Source organism: Cavia porcellus, unplaced genomic scaffold, assembly GCF_034190915.1.
Source record: "Cavia porcellus strain 051 isolate PalLab524CR breed Dunkin Hartley unplaced genomic scaffold, mCavPor4.1 scaffold_21, whole genome shotgun sequence".
NCBI lineage: Eukaryota > Metazoa > Chordata > Mammalia > Rodentia > Caviidae > Cavia > Cavia porcellus.
This window is the reverse complement of record NW_026947504.1, coordinates 43,465,048-43,483,645: the sequence shown is the minus strand read 5'-3', so window position 1 is coordinate 43,483,645 and position 18,598 is coordinate 43,465,048. Positions and strand designations below refer to the sequence as shown.

Sequence of the window (18,598 nt, the reverse complement as noted above, 5' to 3'; positions counted from 1 at the left end):
AGAAAGCAGGCTGCAGGTCTGGAGACTCTCTCGCTTATATGGTGGATGGGTAGCAGGTAAAAGGCGTGAATGCAGTGCGTGAAGCTAAAGTGTAGAAATGTTAGGGTTCTGTTTGGTGCCATTACTTCAGCCGTGCCTTCCCTGCACTGAGCTCCACCAGGGAAAACTGGTGACGTGGAGGAGCCCACGTTCATGCCCTGGAGTTGACCCAACTCTGGTCTGGGCAAAGAGAGAAGCTGTCCTGGTGCCCGGTGGCACCAGTCCTGTGCTGTGCTGTGGGCTGCACGGTCCTAATACAGTGAAGAAAAATATATCACATTTGGCCTAGCCCAGAATTCTAGATTCTTTACAAAGAAACCAGGTTCTTTCTACACACATTGAAAATAAAAACAAAGCAATGCAACATATTCCTTTTCTTCCACTAAACCATTTAATAAAGTCAGAAGTAACTCCCTCTGTATATTTTATTTTTAAGACTCTCAAAATTTGAAGTGGGGGGAATGGCATTGTGTCCTGACTTGGAGTTTTTCTTGGTTACTTTTCTGTCATTGCTGGGACAAAATATCTGACACCCAAAATGAAGGAAGGAAAGGTTTATTTAGCTCACAGTTTGAGGAGGTTTCAGTCCATAATTAGCTGTCTCCAAAGCAGGGTGGGGCATGGCACAGGAGCAACACTTCAAGAGCACAAGGGTAAAGAAGCCTTGATTCTTCAAAATGGCGGCTTGCTAGGGGATCGAGCGAAGAGTCTCTCTGGAGAATTCATACTAGAAGCTAAAAAATGACAACATGGAGAGGGCCAGACAAATCGATAGCAATTCTTATTAACCAAGACAGTACAGCTGGAGGATTTAAAGTCGTGCTGAGACCGTGAACGCTGATAACGGGAGGCTGCAAATCCCGCACCTTTAAATCAACAAACTAACCTGTGGACCCAGCAGGAAAAGCTGAGTTGCTTTTGGGGACTGCAGGAAACTGAGACCCGGGCCGGGTCTCCAAGTAGCAGCCAGGACTGCACCGCTGCACCAGAGCGGATGTACAAAGCTCTGGCGTTTCAAATCTAAACAGTGCACAGATATCTGACCGATCAGCGCTGTGCCGGGAGCGCATGCTGTGCACCGTTCCGCGCTGTGCCGGGAGTGCGGGAAAGGTGGGCAGCTTGGTGTGCGGTGGTCCCGGAATGAGGACCTGCACCGGACCCTGGTGAGTACTGGGAACCCCGCGGCTGCTGGGGTTGGCCAGAGAACAGCTGGCCCACCTCCACGGGGAAATCAATAACACAGAGTCTGGTGCAGACATTTTAGCCTGGCGGCAGAAACTGCAGCGTGGTGACATCACCAGGTCCCCCTGTAGGGAGGGCTGGTGGAAGACATCTTGAATCCTGGCAGAGCCTGATTACTTGCTGGCTTCAGCTCCACACAGAGAACTTAGTGGGAGACATCTTGGTTTTGGGTGGATCTGCTATTCTGGTGCTCCTGTCACAGAGAGGTTTGGAAGAGAACGGCTGGGATTTGGGCAGAACCCTGTGCCATAGTGACATTACTCAGCTGCTTCTGGTACAAAGAGAACTGGCAGGAGCTAGTGGGGCTAAACCGAGCCTCTGCTTGGGGCCCAATAAGCGGATACAAAATAGTCACAACTCAGTGACAACCAGAAAGTACAGCCTAATTTAGGAACTAACTGACACAGAGGCTAGAGACTAGCCTGTACCGCCCCTGCATCCCAGCCTACCCCAGATAACAGTAAATTGGGGAGGACAGCAAAAACTCAATCCAGCACGCTTCTGAAAGGCCCTAAGCAATTCAGAGAGGGCCAGAGAACTCCAGGACAGTCTGAAAGAAACCAGAAACATGACAAGAGATAAAAATAAAAAAAAATCTCCAGCTGCCCAACAGGAGAAAATAAGCCCAGGAGAACTAAACACTGAAGAGAACAAGCACAGTAACCATCCACTACTCAACACAGCATCAGCCGAAATTAAAAAGTACCTACATGATCTCATAGAGGAATTTAAAGCTGTACTCCTGATCCAAGTGAGGCATGATATAAAGAGATTAATTAAAGAAATGACAAGCCCCGCCCAAGAGAACACAGATGGAAGAACTGAGGAAATCAGAAAAGAAAGAGAAGCATCTGAAGAAGAATTTAAGCATAACTTAGAATACATGAAACAGATCCAAAGAGAATATTAGGAAACTAAAAACTCCATTGAACATTGGCAAAATGCCTTGACAGAAACTAAAGACAGCCTTCTGAAACTTGAAGAGAGATTTAGGGCATATGAACGTGAAAGAAAAAGCCTCTTAAAAATAACAAGGAACCAGAAAGAAGCAATTCTAAAACTGGAAGATGACAAAAAGATACATAACCTAAGAATAAAGAATGTGAGTGAGGAAGCAAGAACATCCAAAAATGAAATACAAAAAATATTCACAGATATATTAAAGCAAAATTTCCCATGTATAGCAAAAAGAAATGATATCCAGATAAAAGAAGCATACAGAACACCAGCTACCTACAACCAAAACAGATCTACGCCTAGACATATAATATTTGAGATCCCAGAAATCCACCAAAAAAACAGAATATTAAAAGCAGCCAGAGAAAAGATGCAGGTTACCTATAATGGTAAATCTATCAAAATAACAGCAGACTTATCAACACAAACTCTTAAGTCAAGAAGGGAGTGGGGAGAAATATTCCAAGTCCTGAAGGAAAAAAATATGCAACCAAAGTTCATATACCCATCAAAACTCTCTCTAAAAATTAATGAAGAAATAAGATACTTTCAAGACAAGGAGGAACTGTGGGAGTTCGTGGCCACCAATCCAACCCTACAGAGAGCGCTGAAGGACATTACAGAGAAAGAGAGGAAGAGAAATCAGGATTACAGCTACAGTGGCAGAGAGGCCTCAGTGAATGGGGCAGACAATGGAATGAGGGAATAAGGTGGACAAAATATAGCAGAAAAGTGGAGTAGCAGACATGAGGCAGAGACTGTAAGCCAGTCTTTAGTATAGACAGCTCTGAAACTATATTTAAAAAAAAAAAAGCAGAGGTCATTGCTAATAGTGTATAATGATTTAAAAGACACAGTAGTCCTAGTGCCATATTTAGATTGAATTTAATTTGTTCTGGTCTGTCCACTCATGTCAGATTTGAGGACACAGACCTCTAGAACCAAAAATAGAAGGTTATACCATGGTAACTATCCTTACTTTCCTATTGACTTAGGCTGAAATCCTGTATTACTTACATTGTCTTACTATGACTGATCTTAATTGTATCTGAATCATAAGACTATTGGTTGGCCTTGACTGATTCTATTTGAAATTGGTATGCTTGTTAGAATCAACCCTAAAAGTAGAGGAAACTACTCTGAGCATGACAAGATGTAAAGGATATCCATACTGGTATGAATCAGTAACAGCTCTCAAATACTACAATGCAGTCAAAGTTAAGTTTTTATAAAAATAGGTGATAGTATGTTTAACTATAATAAGCCAGTGTTGTGGACAAATCTATTGAAAATAACAAGAGAAAACATAGTAGCTACGGAAGATCATTTATATTGTAGTTTTATATGTCTTATCCATTGCATGTTTTTCTAGGAAATTGTTTTGCTGTCTTGCTATGACTTGGTTTTCCCTATAATACAGAGAGGATAGATATATAGGTAGAAATTCACACATGAGTTTTTTTTTTTTTTCTTAAATTATTTACGGGAACAGATTATATAATGCAAGATGTAAGGAACAAATACTCTGAGGAAGAGACGCTGAGAAACCCGAGGCTTATTTTGTAGCATTATAATATAAATTCTAGCAATCTATTGTTTGCTGATTAGAATGACATTGGACTGGTTTCTTCAGTTCAACTTCAGCATATGCAGAGATGGGGACGGCTATCACAAAGAGAATGAGAGATGCGATGGTAGTTGCTATTGTCTTCCCTAATTTGGAACTTGAGGACCTAAAAAGACTTCATCATCCTGTAATGATTTGATTAGTTCTATAATATGCAGTAAGTATATAAAGTGGGTAAAGATAGGGACAACTATTTGTAAGAAGCTAGAGACAGTTAGATAATGAAGATCTCCAGTGGACTTGCTTTGAAATCTGTATTTCTTTAAATTGTTTTTTATTTTTTTTTTAAAATGTTCTGTTCTGTTTTGATATGGTTAATCTTACCCTCTTTGAGATGTAAAACAAATGTGTAGGACTGATAATCATATTACTGAGCTTTTGTTCGATCATAGAGCAGAATGGTTTGTAGGGTCACTTTTTTGAATGTCATTCTAAATAGTTTAATTCTATAACCTGAACAGCTATTTCGAAGATGACAATGTGTAACTTATCAACCGGCAATTTCTTACCTTTTGTTTGTCTGTAATTTTGTATTATTTCTACCCTTTTTTTTTAATCTCCATGTATTTTTTTTTTCGTTTCCTTTTCTTTAAAAAAAAAAAAAAAAAAAAAAAGGTAAAGAAGCCTCTTTTAAGCAGGCTACCACCTGGGGTATGCTCTTTTCTTGCACAGGCTCAGGATGTTTACAAGTGCAGGCCCTGGCCTCCTGCTGGGTCCCTTAGTTAAAGGTCTAAACTTCTCTGGTTGACACAATGTGTCAATCATTACAGAGTTCTTACTGCCTAAGTGGTGAAGGTGTGGAATGGGGGAGCCCTGGGCATCAGCCATCCACAGTACAGACTCAGTGAGTACTTGTGACTGGATCCCACAGGGATGAAGGTGTTGAAAAGTACATTAGGAAGGCTTCCCACAGAGTCTCAAGGCTTTTTAGAAGTAAACTCTATTCTTAAGCACAGAAAAGGTAGTAAAATAGTTTCGGTAGTACCAGCAAAATGGCCATTCATTCTTCCTCAGATGTGGATTTCTCAGAGGACAAAGTAGGAAAAGGGACAGGTCCGCTATGCATTCTGTTTACTTCTGTGACCTTCAGGCTGGATTAAGGTAGCGCATTTAAAAAATAATCCCCACAGACATGACGGGTGTGGTCATGCAAGAGGTTTGGAGTGAAGAATAAGGAATGTTTTCAAAAACATGCTCTGTGTTCATATGATATGACTGAGACACTGTTTTTGCTTTACCAGCAGCTACCATTCTCCCTGTTTAGGGGAGAGACAGACAGACAGAGACAGAGAGACAGCGGCAGGAGAGATGAGGGGGTGAGATAGAGAGAAATAGTATGTGTGCATTAGAGAGCAACTGATTTCACTTGTTCTTAAACATTCATAAGGTTAAAGAATGAAATCCAGGCTGTCTTGAGATGACTTTACAGCAAGGAGAAAAACAGTCAAATACGCCTAGTTACCCAAAAAACTCACGTTAAACACTTACTTACTTAATAAGGAGACAGACACTATTCATTTTCCACATTTGAACCAAGCTGTTCTCCGGGGATATCATCTGGTACTTAGAATAATACAGCTTATCTGTTTTCTAAAGGACATGCTGGGAACACTTTTAGGAAGTGATTTGTTGACTACAGCAGTAAAATAACACTTTTGTTTACAGAAAAGCTGGAACGGTTGTAAAATTCTTAAAGTTTTAAGGATGTTTGGTGTTTTGATGGACAAAGCATTTATAAGATAAAGTATTCTCAAGACTAATTTGATTTATTATTCAGCTTGCTGACAATGGTACTCTTCAGTGCCCAACAAGGATATTTAAACCATAAGATGGACACATTATATTTTTAAAGGTAAATTATATTTTGGAAGTAAAAATGTAAAACGTAATCTCTTAATTCTACTGAAGGGTCCAAATTGTTTCTAACCAAAGAATTAGATATACCTTTAGAAGTATAATTTATAAAGTTTAGCAGCTAACTCCAAGAACTATAGCATAAAGCTTGGTAAATATTCACTGTATGGAAGCATATTTATTCCTGAAAAAAACTGTATGTGAATCAAATTTTTGTAAATTGAATCATGCTTTTACACGTATTATGACTCATTATGTAAGACAGATAATCTTTCCAAGTTTATATTTGTGGTAAACCCAGATTTTCATGGTTCAGAATTTCTTGGAGTAAGGACAACTCGTTACGTAAAATCTGGTTTATTCTTCTCAAGGTTGCTAAGGTTGCTAAGGTACAGAAGATTTTTTAAAAGGACCATAGTTATTCATAAGTTTATAAGCAATTCAGTAAAAATAGATTTCTAAGCATCTTCAGTTTGTAATTCATAAGTCATTCATGCTGAAATAATTGGCTTTAAACCTTATTCTCCTTGAGAATGGGAGATGTTTATAAAACATATTAAGAATTACAAATATATGAGGGAAGAAAGAAAATTGCATTGTCAGTAATGGGATGATATAAATTTGTGTACATGTGAAATCCCCCTATTCCAAATAAAGAAGCAGTTTAGAGAAGGGTCTGTATTAAGACTAGGCTGTATTAAGACTTGACTCTGGATAAAACAGGCTACTATGTTGAAACCATTTGAGTTCCGCTATGAATCAAGTCCTATTTCGTTCTGTTATCTTGTTTCTTTGTTGAGTTTTGGCTGGTAATTAAAGTTTTAGTACAAATAAGAGTCCCTCATAAATGAGTTGTTTCTGGTTATAAAAATGATAGCTACTTACTGTCCAAATAGAAGCTCAAGACTTACGTTTTTAATGAGGGAAACTTGCACCATATTTTGAAGCAAATAACCCATTATTTTTAAAATCTAAATCAATTTGTCTTTCTCTAGTCTTAACAAGTGCTGGACCAAGATACATGGCCAGCTGGAAGAGACTCATCATGTGGGTCCCCTTCAAGCCATGTTGGAGAAGGTGGCGGGTGAGATGGGATAAACCTTTATTCATAAAAAGCTTATTCAAGAATTCAAGTATGAATCTTCTTTGGAAGCAGAATCAATGCCTGGAGAAACAATGGTCAAGATATTTTCAACTTTTCTGCAGTCTTTCTTTAGGAGCAGCGTGGTGGTGTGGCATTGATGGTGTTGTAATGGAACCGGGCTGTCTCTGTCTTGTCAGTGCAGTACTCACCGTAGTGCCTCGACTTACTAGGGGTTTGCATCCTGATAAATCCAGCATTGGCAGTGTCGTCAGTCTAACGTGTATATAAGATGAATGTGTTGGCCTCCACCTGTAAAATACCTGTGAACTCTGTCTCTTTGGAAAAATCTGTATTTTCACTCTTACTCAAATTTGTAGATAATCCAGGGCTCCATGGATGGGTGCCCTGGAATCCCTTCATTGCCCCCTGAATGGCACAGTGTACATCAGTTATCTGTGGCAAAAGTGTCCGCTCTGCCACAAGATGCTCATGAAGACACTAGAGAACTGGTGTTTCCCCACAGATTTGGAGAAACCTCTCAGTTCAGCTAGGAAAGCCTCCTGCTGAGAATGTGAAATTATGACCATTTCCATGTTTGTCGCACTCCATAACACTAAACTGGTATGTGCATGAGGTAATTGTTTATATTTTACAGCACAGCTTTATGATTGCCCTCATTTGAAACACGTGGGCATGACAGACTAGTTTGAGGACAACTTTGACTTAATCAAATATACGTTTGTGTATGTCTGTGTGCTTTAAGTCAAGTTTCAAGCGTACAGTAGTGAAAGACGGCGTATGTGTGCCCATGGTGACTGTGACAGCTAGCTCTTCTGTACATAGATTTCTTTTGAAGCAGTCTGATTTTACACTTTAAATACGCTTCTTATTTTTGTATTAATCACTGGCGTACAAAAGTTGCTACAAAAGTTGTTGAGAAAACAATCTGTTCCTTGAAGGGGATTAAACATTCCTGCAGCAAATGTGTTCCGATCTACATTTGGTTAGTAAACTGTTTTCTAGAGGGAATGCTTAGTGCTGGCCATGAGGCCAGCCGGTAAGGGTTGGAGTTGACTAATTTGAAAAACTAATAACAATCACAAATAATCAAACAGTGATGCTCTGTTGCGGTGATTGTCCCTGCGTTGAACCCTCACAGCTGACTGTGTCGCTCAGGATGGTAGGTGATGGGAACCTCTCCTGGCCACAGTGACCTTGCAGGGCTGCTGAAAAGGGCTGCATATGTCGATACATGCCCTTGCCATTAAAGAGAGTGTTTCTTACCTTTTATTTTCTTCAGAGTTGAAAATTACCCTTCCAAAGCCAAGTATGTACTTCAGAAGGGGGAGTGTGAATTTAAACTGACTTTTTTTTTTTTAATTCATGTTTCCCAAACCCTTAGCTGGCTGGGTAAATTGTTTTTTAGCATTGAATTACATACAGTTAAATCATGGCTTATGCTTGTGGTCAGTGCTGCTTTTCTTCTAAGTGAGCCTGTTTATTTAAAAAACTTGAACATGAGAAGTTGTTTTGCTCACTCAGTTGGAGTTTATTGTAAAATTTGGTTGCCAGAAAAAGAAAGAAGTCCTGTTTTTGCGCTGGGTGTGTGCAGAGCAGGCTGGAGTGAAGGGGAGAAAGCACAATCATGGTGCTTTGTCTTCTCTGCCCAAAGAAGGAAAGCTCTAATGGTCAACAGAAGGTGCCTGCAGAGATCTGGGGCTGTGACCACCAGATGACGCACCAACAGATGCCTCCAAACAGGGCCCTGCCAAGCATGCGTTTTCACTCTTGATCCTTCGCAATTATAAAAGTAATTCTGGAAAGAAACAGATAGGAAACAAAGTGGAGATGACATTTGTTATGCAAAGGGTAAGTTTGATGCTTGTGGAAAATCAGTGGTTGTTTCACCCTGTTCTGGGTCACGGGGTGTCATGAACAGAGGTCTCACCCTTGACCCCGGGAGGTACTGATTGATGAGGCAGCAACTGAGAATCCTCTGAGGCACAGGCCGCAGACATCCAGAGCCCGGCATCTGTTCCCCATGCAGACCTTTGCAGGAGGCCGAGCCATCCCGACCTGCAGATGAGAAAATCAGGAGCTGTAGAGATAGCGTGTGACCCTGCCCTCGCACCATTGGTCTGTGACAGGGGCCACAATCCTTATATAAAGTGAGATCTCTCCCTCCCTCCCTCCCCTCTCCCTCCTTCTATCCTTCTCTCTCTCTCTCTCTCTCTCTCTCTCTCTTTCTCTCACACCCACAGACACATCTTAGAAAAGGACGCTAATCTGCCAGTCATTTTACTTTTTGTGATTTTAATCCGTCTAATGACAACAAAGTTATCCTGTCGGTAATCCTTCTAGGATCCCCCTGATTGAGCTAAGAACTCTCTTCATACCTCAGCTCCTGCATGGCTCTTGTTATACGTTGTAGGAATTAAGTGGTTGTATTTCTGTTTATAAATGCTTTGCATACATTCATCTTTAAAAGGCGCCTCATTTATTTTTCTTCTTCATACTTTATAAGATTGATGTAACCACAGCAATACTAATTGACCTTTCTCCTATTTCGACAGCAGTGCTTTTTTTAATGGTCCCTAGGAGAGTGCTCTATTTTAGTTGGTAAGGCCTGCCCATGCTATGACGTTATCAGGAGGTCCTGGGGGCTTAGGACATTCAAAGTCTCCTGCAGTGGAAAACGGTTGGGAGCCAGGCTGACACCAAGGGGTAAATGCTGACAGAGGGCACCTGCACTGTTTTCTTTAGGGCAATAGGTAGCTGGAGATAACAAGGGCCCCCACTGTTCTTCTAGTGACTACAACCTTATAGGAATGAGAAAGGAATAACCTTTGTGAACTCTGCCCATGGACAAATGGAAACTATTAATGCAGAGACAAGAACCTTAGTGAAATTCCAAGTTTGATTCATTTTATAGAAAGTATTAACATGGACAAGAACCTTAGTGTTCACAAGATTCCAAATTTGATTCATTTTTAGCACTGGCTTTTTCCACTAAGGCATATATCAGACATACAAGCAAGCACAGAGAATAATATTTGGAATATCCATGTACCCAGCAGTCAGCCTTACTGTTTGCTACCTACCCTACCCAGAGGCCACTGAATGTGGTGTTTATCACTCTGAGATTATGAATTTAACTCTTGGGGACTTCTCTTAATGCAAGGGCATTTGCGTAAAACAACAGGAACTGTGTGTTGTGAATATAAAAAGTGTGGTTTTTGGAGCCACCACGAGACTGCTGCAGTTACTGGAAATGAGCAGTGTGACTGCAGGGACCAAACTTTTTCAAACCTGAGATTCAGGGTTAGTTGGGATTTTTCTAAGGGGACGAAGCAGGATGGTCGGTAGCCCGAGTGTCATTTGTCGAGGTGAAACTCAGATGTATGAGGAGATGCATGGTTGAGGAGTAATGTTTTTCAAGCTTTTTGATTGTGAGGCACACAAAAAATTTATTTTGCATGTGGACTCATATGCCACACACACTTGCACACACATCCGAGTGCAAAGTTTCAGTGAGCTCGTCATATGCACTGCTATTCTCTCTTTGGTAGCTGCCTTGAAATGCAGTCTTCTTTGTTGGTTGTACAGAAGCTATTTTGTTCTGATGAGTTGGTTTTATGTACCACTAGTAGATAGGAACCCACAGTTTAAAACTACAATTAAAAAAAGTCAAACCAGTCCCAGTTTGGGGAATTGTAATTTGTTCCATTGGACAAGTTTTTTTAAAGGATATATTTAGCTGAGCTCTGCTGAACATTTTCACAAGTCTTCTCTGTCACTGACCTAAACCGTAAATATTTATGCCATAACTTACTAATAACAATCCCATGTAAAATTAAGCATAATCCAAAGCTCCTTTGGGTTTCAGGTTATTTTATGTCATGTTGCTTGCTTCTCCTGCTCTATGCTTTCCACCTCTCCAACCATTTCTGTGAGGAAGCTTGTCTAGCTGGCATAAACAGAATTTGAACACAGTGACTTAACTATATTTTATAAATTTGCAGTTGTTAAGCCACAAAATCAACCTTTCCAAATAAAAGTGAGTATAAGTCAAAGTGCCAAGTGGAAAAGAACAGCTTTTGAGACTTCAATTCTTTTCCTCACAGTTGACCTCTGTAGGATCTTAAATGAGGTCCATACAAAAAATAAAGATATAATAAGCCTTGCATTCTGTTTGTTAAATGTCACTCAACTTTTGTGTAACCAGGCTGACATCTTGCTCAAAGGAGGTGCCTGGTAATGATCCCCAAGGCATGAAATTGCGTGTTACCTTTGTTCAAAAGAAATTTAAGGCTGAGAATGTAGCTCAGTGGTAGAGTACAGGCCCTAGGTCCAATCCTTGACCCTGGTGTGTGTTGGCTGGAGGCATATTTATCTAATGTGATTAACAAAGGTGACTTCCTTCAGGAAGCAAACGAGAGGAATTATATTTAATGTACATTAAACAAGCAGTTGTTGGAGATTATGAGCTACATTGGTTCCCGGAGACTAAAGTAAATCAGCTTGCTTGCTCCAAAAGGTGACTACCTACTGCCACTTAGACATTACTGAGGTCGCTGCTTCCTAAAATGTGGAAAAAGAGGAAGGCTTTGCGTAAACCAGCTCTTTCACATCAGTGGACATGTGGCTCTACCTCAGGAAATTTAAATGGGTTGGTTCAGTAATGGGAGGGAATGTCTCGTCTGGATGAGAAAGGGAAGAATTCAGCTGATTTTCAGACACAAGAGCGGATGTGAGAATCGTGCTTTTTGTTGTATACATTCATGAATGGGTGTCTGCGTGACTTCTGGAATGGTTCTTAAACGTTTTTGTCTTTTGACTCCTTTCCACTTAAAAATTGTGTGGAATCTGGACATGGTGGCATATGGCTGTAATACCAGCACTTGGGAGTCTGAGGCAGGAGGATCGTTGCAAATTTGAGACCAGCCTGTGCTACAAAGTGAGCACAAGGCCAGCCTAGACGGGATAGCGAGACCCTGTCTCAAAAAGAAAAAAAATTGTGTGGACAACTCCAAGAATATTTTGCTCCTGTGGGTGTGTCTATTCATTTTTCATTTTAGGTATTAAAATTATGAGAATTTTAAAAAGAAATTTTAAAATATATTTATTGACTATTAAAATACTGAATCTATTATATATGAATATATAATGGAATAATGAATCTGTTATATATGAACACTGTAACATTAAAAACTATGTTTTAAAAAACAGAGGAGAGCCACTGATTTTGGATCTCCAAAAGACTGGTGAATGCCTGTCGTTCTAGCACTAGGGAAGGTGAGGCAGGAGAATTGCAATGAGTTAAAGGCCAGCCTGGGCTGCATGGCCAGACTTTGTCTCAAAAAACCAAAACAAAACTCCAAAACATGATTATTTTATATGTTTAGACCTTAGTTTAATAAATGGCACCAGCATTCTCATATCCACTTTGGCATATAGCTTGTGCGGTCTGTTGTTTTGGTTTAAGAGTATGAAGAAAATTTTGTTCACACGGATACATACTGGGAAAAAAGAGGATCTCACAGCCCTGCCAAAAGGTCTCAGAGCTCCAGGGATGCTGGGGACACACTTGGAGAACCACCATCCTATGAAGTGTTCGGGAAGAATATGGGTGGCTGAGGGATGAGACTACTAGTGATCCTCACTTTTTTCCTTTTTGTTTGCGTATTTTCCTAGAACAAAGCTGTTTTTTTTTTTTCAGCCTAAAAAATAAAGCATGAATATTTTGAGGGACGATTATGGAGGCCCAGGAAACCTGGGCAGAGACTTTACACTTGGGAAATCAAGGAGCCTCATAATTTCTTAAATAGGAAAATGACTTGGTAAAAGTTGTTTTTGGGGGTACAGTAAACGGATTAGAGTGGGAAGAGAGAGAACAGAGAAAAGCCACTCCAGTGGTCACTGCAGTGACCTGGATGAGTGGCATGGTGGGCTAGGCCTCAGGGCTTGGCAAAAAAGGAAAGAGACAAACTTGGAAAGAGCTTTGGAAGGCAGTGACCATAACTAGGACATGGTGATGGTCGGGGTGTGGGTGGCCAGGGTCAAGGATGACTAAGAGTTAAAACAAGTGTCCCCTCCCCCCCTTCTGTCTTTAAGCTTTTCTGAAAATTACCTGAATCGAGCTCACTGGGGCCTTTCCTTGTCTTGCAGAGCTGGCTAGCCCATTTTGGGGCTCCAAGGGAAGCCACCACATTTCCACGGTGAATCTGTCGCTGATGCTTCCCAGAGAAAAGGCAGCTTTGCACCTATGCCATCCCTGGGGAGTTCCTTGCTGCTGACCGCCCTGGAGCCCAGCAGGCACTGAGGGGCCACGAGTTTGGTTTCCTGTACAGAGACTCTGTGGTCCACCTCATATGCACCCCAGCACCCCCATCAGCTCCCTCTTCTCCTTCACCAGCCCTGCAGTGAAGAGACTGCTCGGCTGGAAGCAAGGAGATGAGGAGGAGAAGTGGGCTGAGAAGGCAGTGGACTCACTAGTGAAGAAACTAAAGAAGAAGAAAGGGGCCATGGATGAGCTGGAGAGGGCCCTCAGCTCTCCGGGGCAGCCCAGCAAGTGCGTTACCATCCCGCGGTCCCTAGACGGGCGTCTGCAGGTGTCCCACCGCAAGGGGCTGCCCCATGTTATCTACTGCCGCGTGTGGCGATGGCCCGACCTGCAGTCGCACCACGAGCTGAAGCCCCTGGAGTGCTGTGAGTTCCCATTTGGCTCCAAGCAGAAAGAAGTGTGCATCAACCCTTACCACTACCGCCGAGTGGAGACCCCAGGTGGGTTTGCGCATGGTGTCCGGGTTTGTTGCAGTTAAGGTGATGTGTCTCGATGCAGAATGGGGGGCACCACAAAGCAAGGATCTCTGCTGGGAGAGAAAGGAAGGATCTATTCTGACGAGCAAATCCAACAGAAAAATCTAGGCAGAACATATTTTAATCTGAATACACATGTAAGCTTTGTGCGCTTTCAAGAGTAGTTTTATTTGGCTTAATTTAGAAAGAATCATCATAATCTTTTCCTTTTCCTGGTTCTTAAGTTTTGAAAGTCTTAAAATGGCCTTGATAATGATTAGCTGTGAAAACATAAACATGTCCCGCCAGCTACTCTGAACTATACTGAGCTAAACTGAGGAAAGGTTTTTGGCTCCACTTTGTCTGAGCTCAGATAAGTCAAAGGCATTTCATATCTCAATCTGAAAACAGCCAAGGCAAGGCTTGATGAAAGTTATTCCAAGGCTAAAATCAAGTTGGGGAAGGATTGGCAGTTGTTCTGAAATGCATTGTGTGAGTGTTTTTTTGTTTTGTGTGTTTTTGTTTGGTTTGTTTATTTTTTTTTCCTGGTGCTGAGGATCAAACCCAGGGCCTTATGCATGCTAAGTAAATTCTTCACTGTGTAAATACAATTCTTAAATGCAGTTTAAAATGTAGGAAAGTCCTGTTCTGAAGCTCTTCACACACTGGTAGGTGTGTGTATGCACATACCCGCTCCTCCCTGGAGAAGCCTGGTGTTTACCTTCCTTCCTTCCTTCACACTGTCTGTAACAGTTTTATTGCAGTTCTCTTTGCATGGAGTGTTCCCATGGCATTCCAGGCAGGAAGATCGTTTTTCTCATGGCAGCCTTCTTTCTTTCATTGGCCATCTGCCTCATTCCAGGAAACCAAAGGGCTGGCACATTTGCTCAGGGAAATTGCCCGTGTCCAATTAGGAGACAGTGCTGTCTAGGTAGCAGCTCAAGTGTTCAGTCACCTCAATGAAGGGTTGACCAGTAGTCACGCTCGGCCTGCGTCAGCAGCACACAGGTGACTCTGTGGGCTTCCAAAGCTTGCCATCCTGTTATCCAGTGGTTGATGCGGAAGTCACCTGCTTGGGTCTGGGTGCTTCTCAAACCATTTCTTGGCTTTGCAGCCTTGTCTGAGGAGGCCATTATAAGATCCCACGTTCTTGGCAGATCTGATGCATTTCCCTGAAATCAAGGAAATCATTGCTTTTTCTCTTTTTTCACATTTCTCTTCAAATTCTCTTTCTATATCTAAAAAAAAAAAAAAAAAAAAAAAAAAAAAGTGGAGAGTGGAGACACACATTTGTACTCCCAGCCACTCTGAATTGCTTCAGCCCAGGAGTTGAAGGCCAGTGTAGGCAACACAGAAAAAAACCTGTCTAAAAAACTCAGTCTTATGACAAAGTTGACTTGATTCCTTTTAGTCTCAAAGATTTGAGTTGTACTAGACATTCAGATTATATAATAAAAAGTAACGTACCTCAATGGATAAGTGTTCATTGAGAAATATTTTCTCTTTCATAAGTAATGCAATTATAAAATGTAAAATGTCGTAACAGCTTGTAAGAGTAAAATGCATCCAGTTTTCCTTCTGTGTACTCAGAAACCCATTTTTAAAGAACTATTTGATGTTTTAGCTTTCCCATAATATATTAAGTTTGTTTTAGGATGAGAGTGTCAAGGTTTACATATGTAGATAGATTTCATATCATCACATTTTAATTAGATTTTCCAGAAAATGGGTTAAGAGTGTATTAATTTAAAATGATATTTAAGCTATCCAGGCTTTTACTCCTAAGAGATCATTTTGCGAGAACAGCAGAATTTACATATACTTACCCTGTTTGAAGTAAATATTTTGAGAACATTGAAAATGTTAATGCTAAGTTTGCCGAGTCCTAATTATATTAAAAATTTAAGTGTTGCCTGTGGAGTTTTATTTTTGTGGTATGTTTTAAGGACACTGAAAGCTGCACTCTGGTTCTCTTTTCATTTGTACGTCCACATAGGGAATTGATTTCAGTGCTTCTCCCACGGTGAAGCATCCATTTTTGCTTTTTAATTTTCCAGTTCTCCACATCAGCACTTTTAAAAAATAAATGAATTACAGGCAAATAAAATTTTAAAGAGACTTTATAAAATGCAAACCCAATTTTAAAAATTACTTGTTTTGGCAGATATAACTGTCAGATTGCTATTGAGCATTGGTAAACACTGGAATTCCTTATTTCTATACTGATCTCATTACAAATGGGTCCCTAATGGTGAGAGGACTTCAGGTTCTCACTCTACACACTGACTAGAATGGATGGGTCTCATAGAAGCCATCTAAAAATGTTTTTGTTAGTATAATTTTACCCCATGTAGTTGCTGGTGGAAGTTGTTTCAGGAGTGTAATTTCTCCTTTTACATAAAATAGGCTTACTGTATTCAAACTACACGACATTTAAGAAAAGAGATTAAAACAAGATAACAGGAAATCAACCATGGCTAACACAATGCCTCTTGTTATCTTCAGAGTAGCTGCCTATACTATAAGACAGAAAAAAAAACCAGTATAAAATCAGTCAAAAGTAATAAAAATGATACAAGGATTCAAAACAAGATAACAGAAGATCAACAATGGCTACCTCCATATATCTTCGAAACAGCTGCCCATATCATTAGATATAATAGAATCTAACAAAACCAAACAGAATACCCTCTGTTGTGTTCACTGTTTTGTTTTGATTGGCTCTATTCTATTTTGTTTGGTTTTATTCTCTTTAAAATAAAACTTTCTTAAAAAAGGAAATGCGATTAAAATATTTTTGTAGGTTTTTTCCCTTTGTATCTCTCCGTGCCCGGTAACTTCTCCTGCTACTTTCCTATGTATAACACGAGACAAAGACGGCAGGGTGCTTAAAAGGCAGCACAATACAAAAGATGTTTGCAAACATTGTGTTGAATTTGCAAGCAGCAGTTGAAATGTGGAAATAGAATTAAGCAGTTAAGGATAGTAGTGTTTTTAGGGAAGGTGTTTAAATTACTTTTATTTATTGAGATAGGGTCTCGCTATGCAGTTCAGGCTGGCCTTGAATGTGCTAGTTAGCCTAGGATGGCCTCAAACTGACAGCAGTCTGCCTGCCTCAGCCTCCTGAGTGCTGAGATTATAGGTATGTGCCACCATGTTCTGCTGTGTTTAAAAATATGACCAGTTGAGATTTAAGGAAGCTGAGTGAATGAATCAAGCCAAATAACAACCAGAATCATATTTAATTAGATTATAGAATATATCACCAAGATATTTATCACGGTAAAGAAAATATTCTTTCTTTGCTCTTGGAGCCTCAGGTTCTACTGCTGAAGAAATGGAAGTTTGCACTGAGAAGGGTTTGAAACCTTGAGTTCAGTGATAGTTTGTGCTCATCAAAAATAGGTGTTATGTGAACATTAGCATTGTGATAAAGAAGCATCGTTGGAGAAGAGGCTATCTGTATATTATCTACTATTTCAACCACTGGCTTGCTTGAGGCAAGCTAACTTTTTATTTCGGGAAACACACTAGAGGAGTCTTCGTTGTTTAGCTTCCATGCCCACCTTTTTATTTTGTATTTTGTTGTGCTAGAGATCAAATCCAGAACCTTCCATATGCTGGGCAGGTGCCGTAGCACTGAGCTATGCACCAGCCCTGTGTCACTTATGCACAGTGGTGTTTAATGTTTGTCCTCTAATGTTAGAAGGCATCATTATAAAAAGACTAATTTATGAAAGGAGAAGAAAGCATTTGTTTCTCTGCTACCCTCATCAGTACTTACTTTAAAACCTTTCACTTATCTGCTTGAATTTATTTTTTGTTCATACAACTGAAAATTATTGCTTGTTAGGAAAGAGATAAATGTATTAAGTTGAAAAGCAAATGGTAAGTTGTGTGACTGTTACTTTTTTCTGCATTACTGTTGTTGCAGAATGTTCCAGATGTTCCAAAATATTTACTTTTGAAAGATCTTTTTAGATCAGTTTTACATTTTTGTATGAAAGTTTTTATCAATACTTGCAGGTGCTAACAAATGAACACTATGATTAAAAGCAAGACCCAACTCTTCTGTCTGTCAGAACATCTTTTAAACATTTCTTGCTTAGTTCTTTGCTCTTTCTTCTATAATTACTGACAACCACAGAGGTAACTATGGTTAATGTGCTTATTGTCTGTTTCCAAATTTATTCCTGTTAGATAATCTGCCATCCTTGTAACATAAAAGATGAGGATTGAGTGATACATAGATCACTTTCTGCCTTCTTCCTTCCTCTCAGTCTTTAATATCTCTATTTTAGTTCATACTGTAGTTTGTCTGAATTTTCAGTTATTGTGTTTTCTGTTGTGGATTTGGGGGTGAAATTTTTCCTTCAGAAGGTCATTAGTTGGTTGTCTTCAGTGGTCAGTGTTGAGGTGGGAAGTCAGTTCTCATTTCTGTGTAGGTCACTGTGACCCTCCAAGAGTTTCCAGAATATTCCATTTTTCTTTCAGTGTTTGAAACACAAGGTGGTATGACTATGTTTGAATGTTTCTTTATTGACTGGGCTCTGCACTCTTGTGTTTCTTTTTCATCTGAAGATACAGATCCTTTTCAGCTCTGGGAAGCTGACTTCTGTTGTTTCTTTGGACATTTTCTATTTTCTCTGCATCTCTGCCTGGAATTTACGTTGTTTCCTGGCTGCATTTCAGCCCCTGTATTTACCTCACTGATGCCAGCCACTGTGCCCCTTCAGATGTCCCCAGGAAGTTTGAGCCCCCAGACAAAGCTCACCCCTGAGAATCTGAATCCATTCCTGTATATTACGTTGACTCAGGATCAGGAATACTTAACGTTCTTTTTAAAAATGAGACCTAGAAGGGACCTACTGAAAGAAGCAGATTTAATTTATAGATTTTTATTGCAGCTGATCTTTTACTTACTTTTATTTTTACTTACTGCTTATGCTTTACTTAATAACTTTTGCTCTTCACCTTTAAATCTTTCCATTAAGGAT

The 18,598-nt window shown here is 40.1% G+C and overlaps 1 protein-coding gene across 4 annotated transcripts in view; it reads left to right on the top strand.

Moving 5' to 3' along the window:
• Smad9 (SMAD family member 9) overlaps positions 1 to 18,598 on the top strand; it is a 73,172-nt gene that overhangs the window by 32,775 nt on the left and 21,799 nt on the right. For all 4 annotated transcript variants that reach the window (XM_005007043.4, XM_003477429.5, XM_063232631.1 and 1 more), the window contains exon 2: positions 12,972 to 13,586. In XM_005007043.4, coding sequence (XP_005007100.1) covers positions 13,175 to 13,586 — 412 coding nt within the window. In that variant the 5' untranslated portion in view covers positions 12,972 to 13,174. The remainder of the gene's footprint in view (positions 1 to 12,971; positions 13,587 to 18,598) is intronic.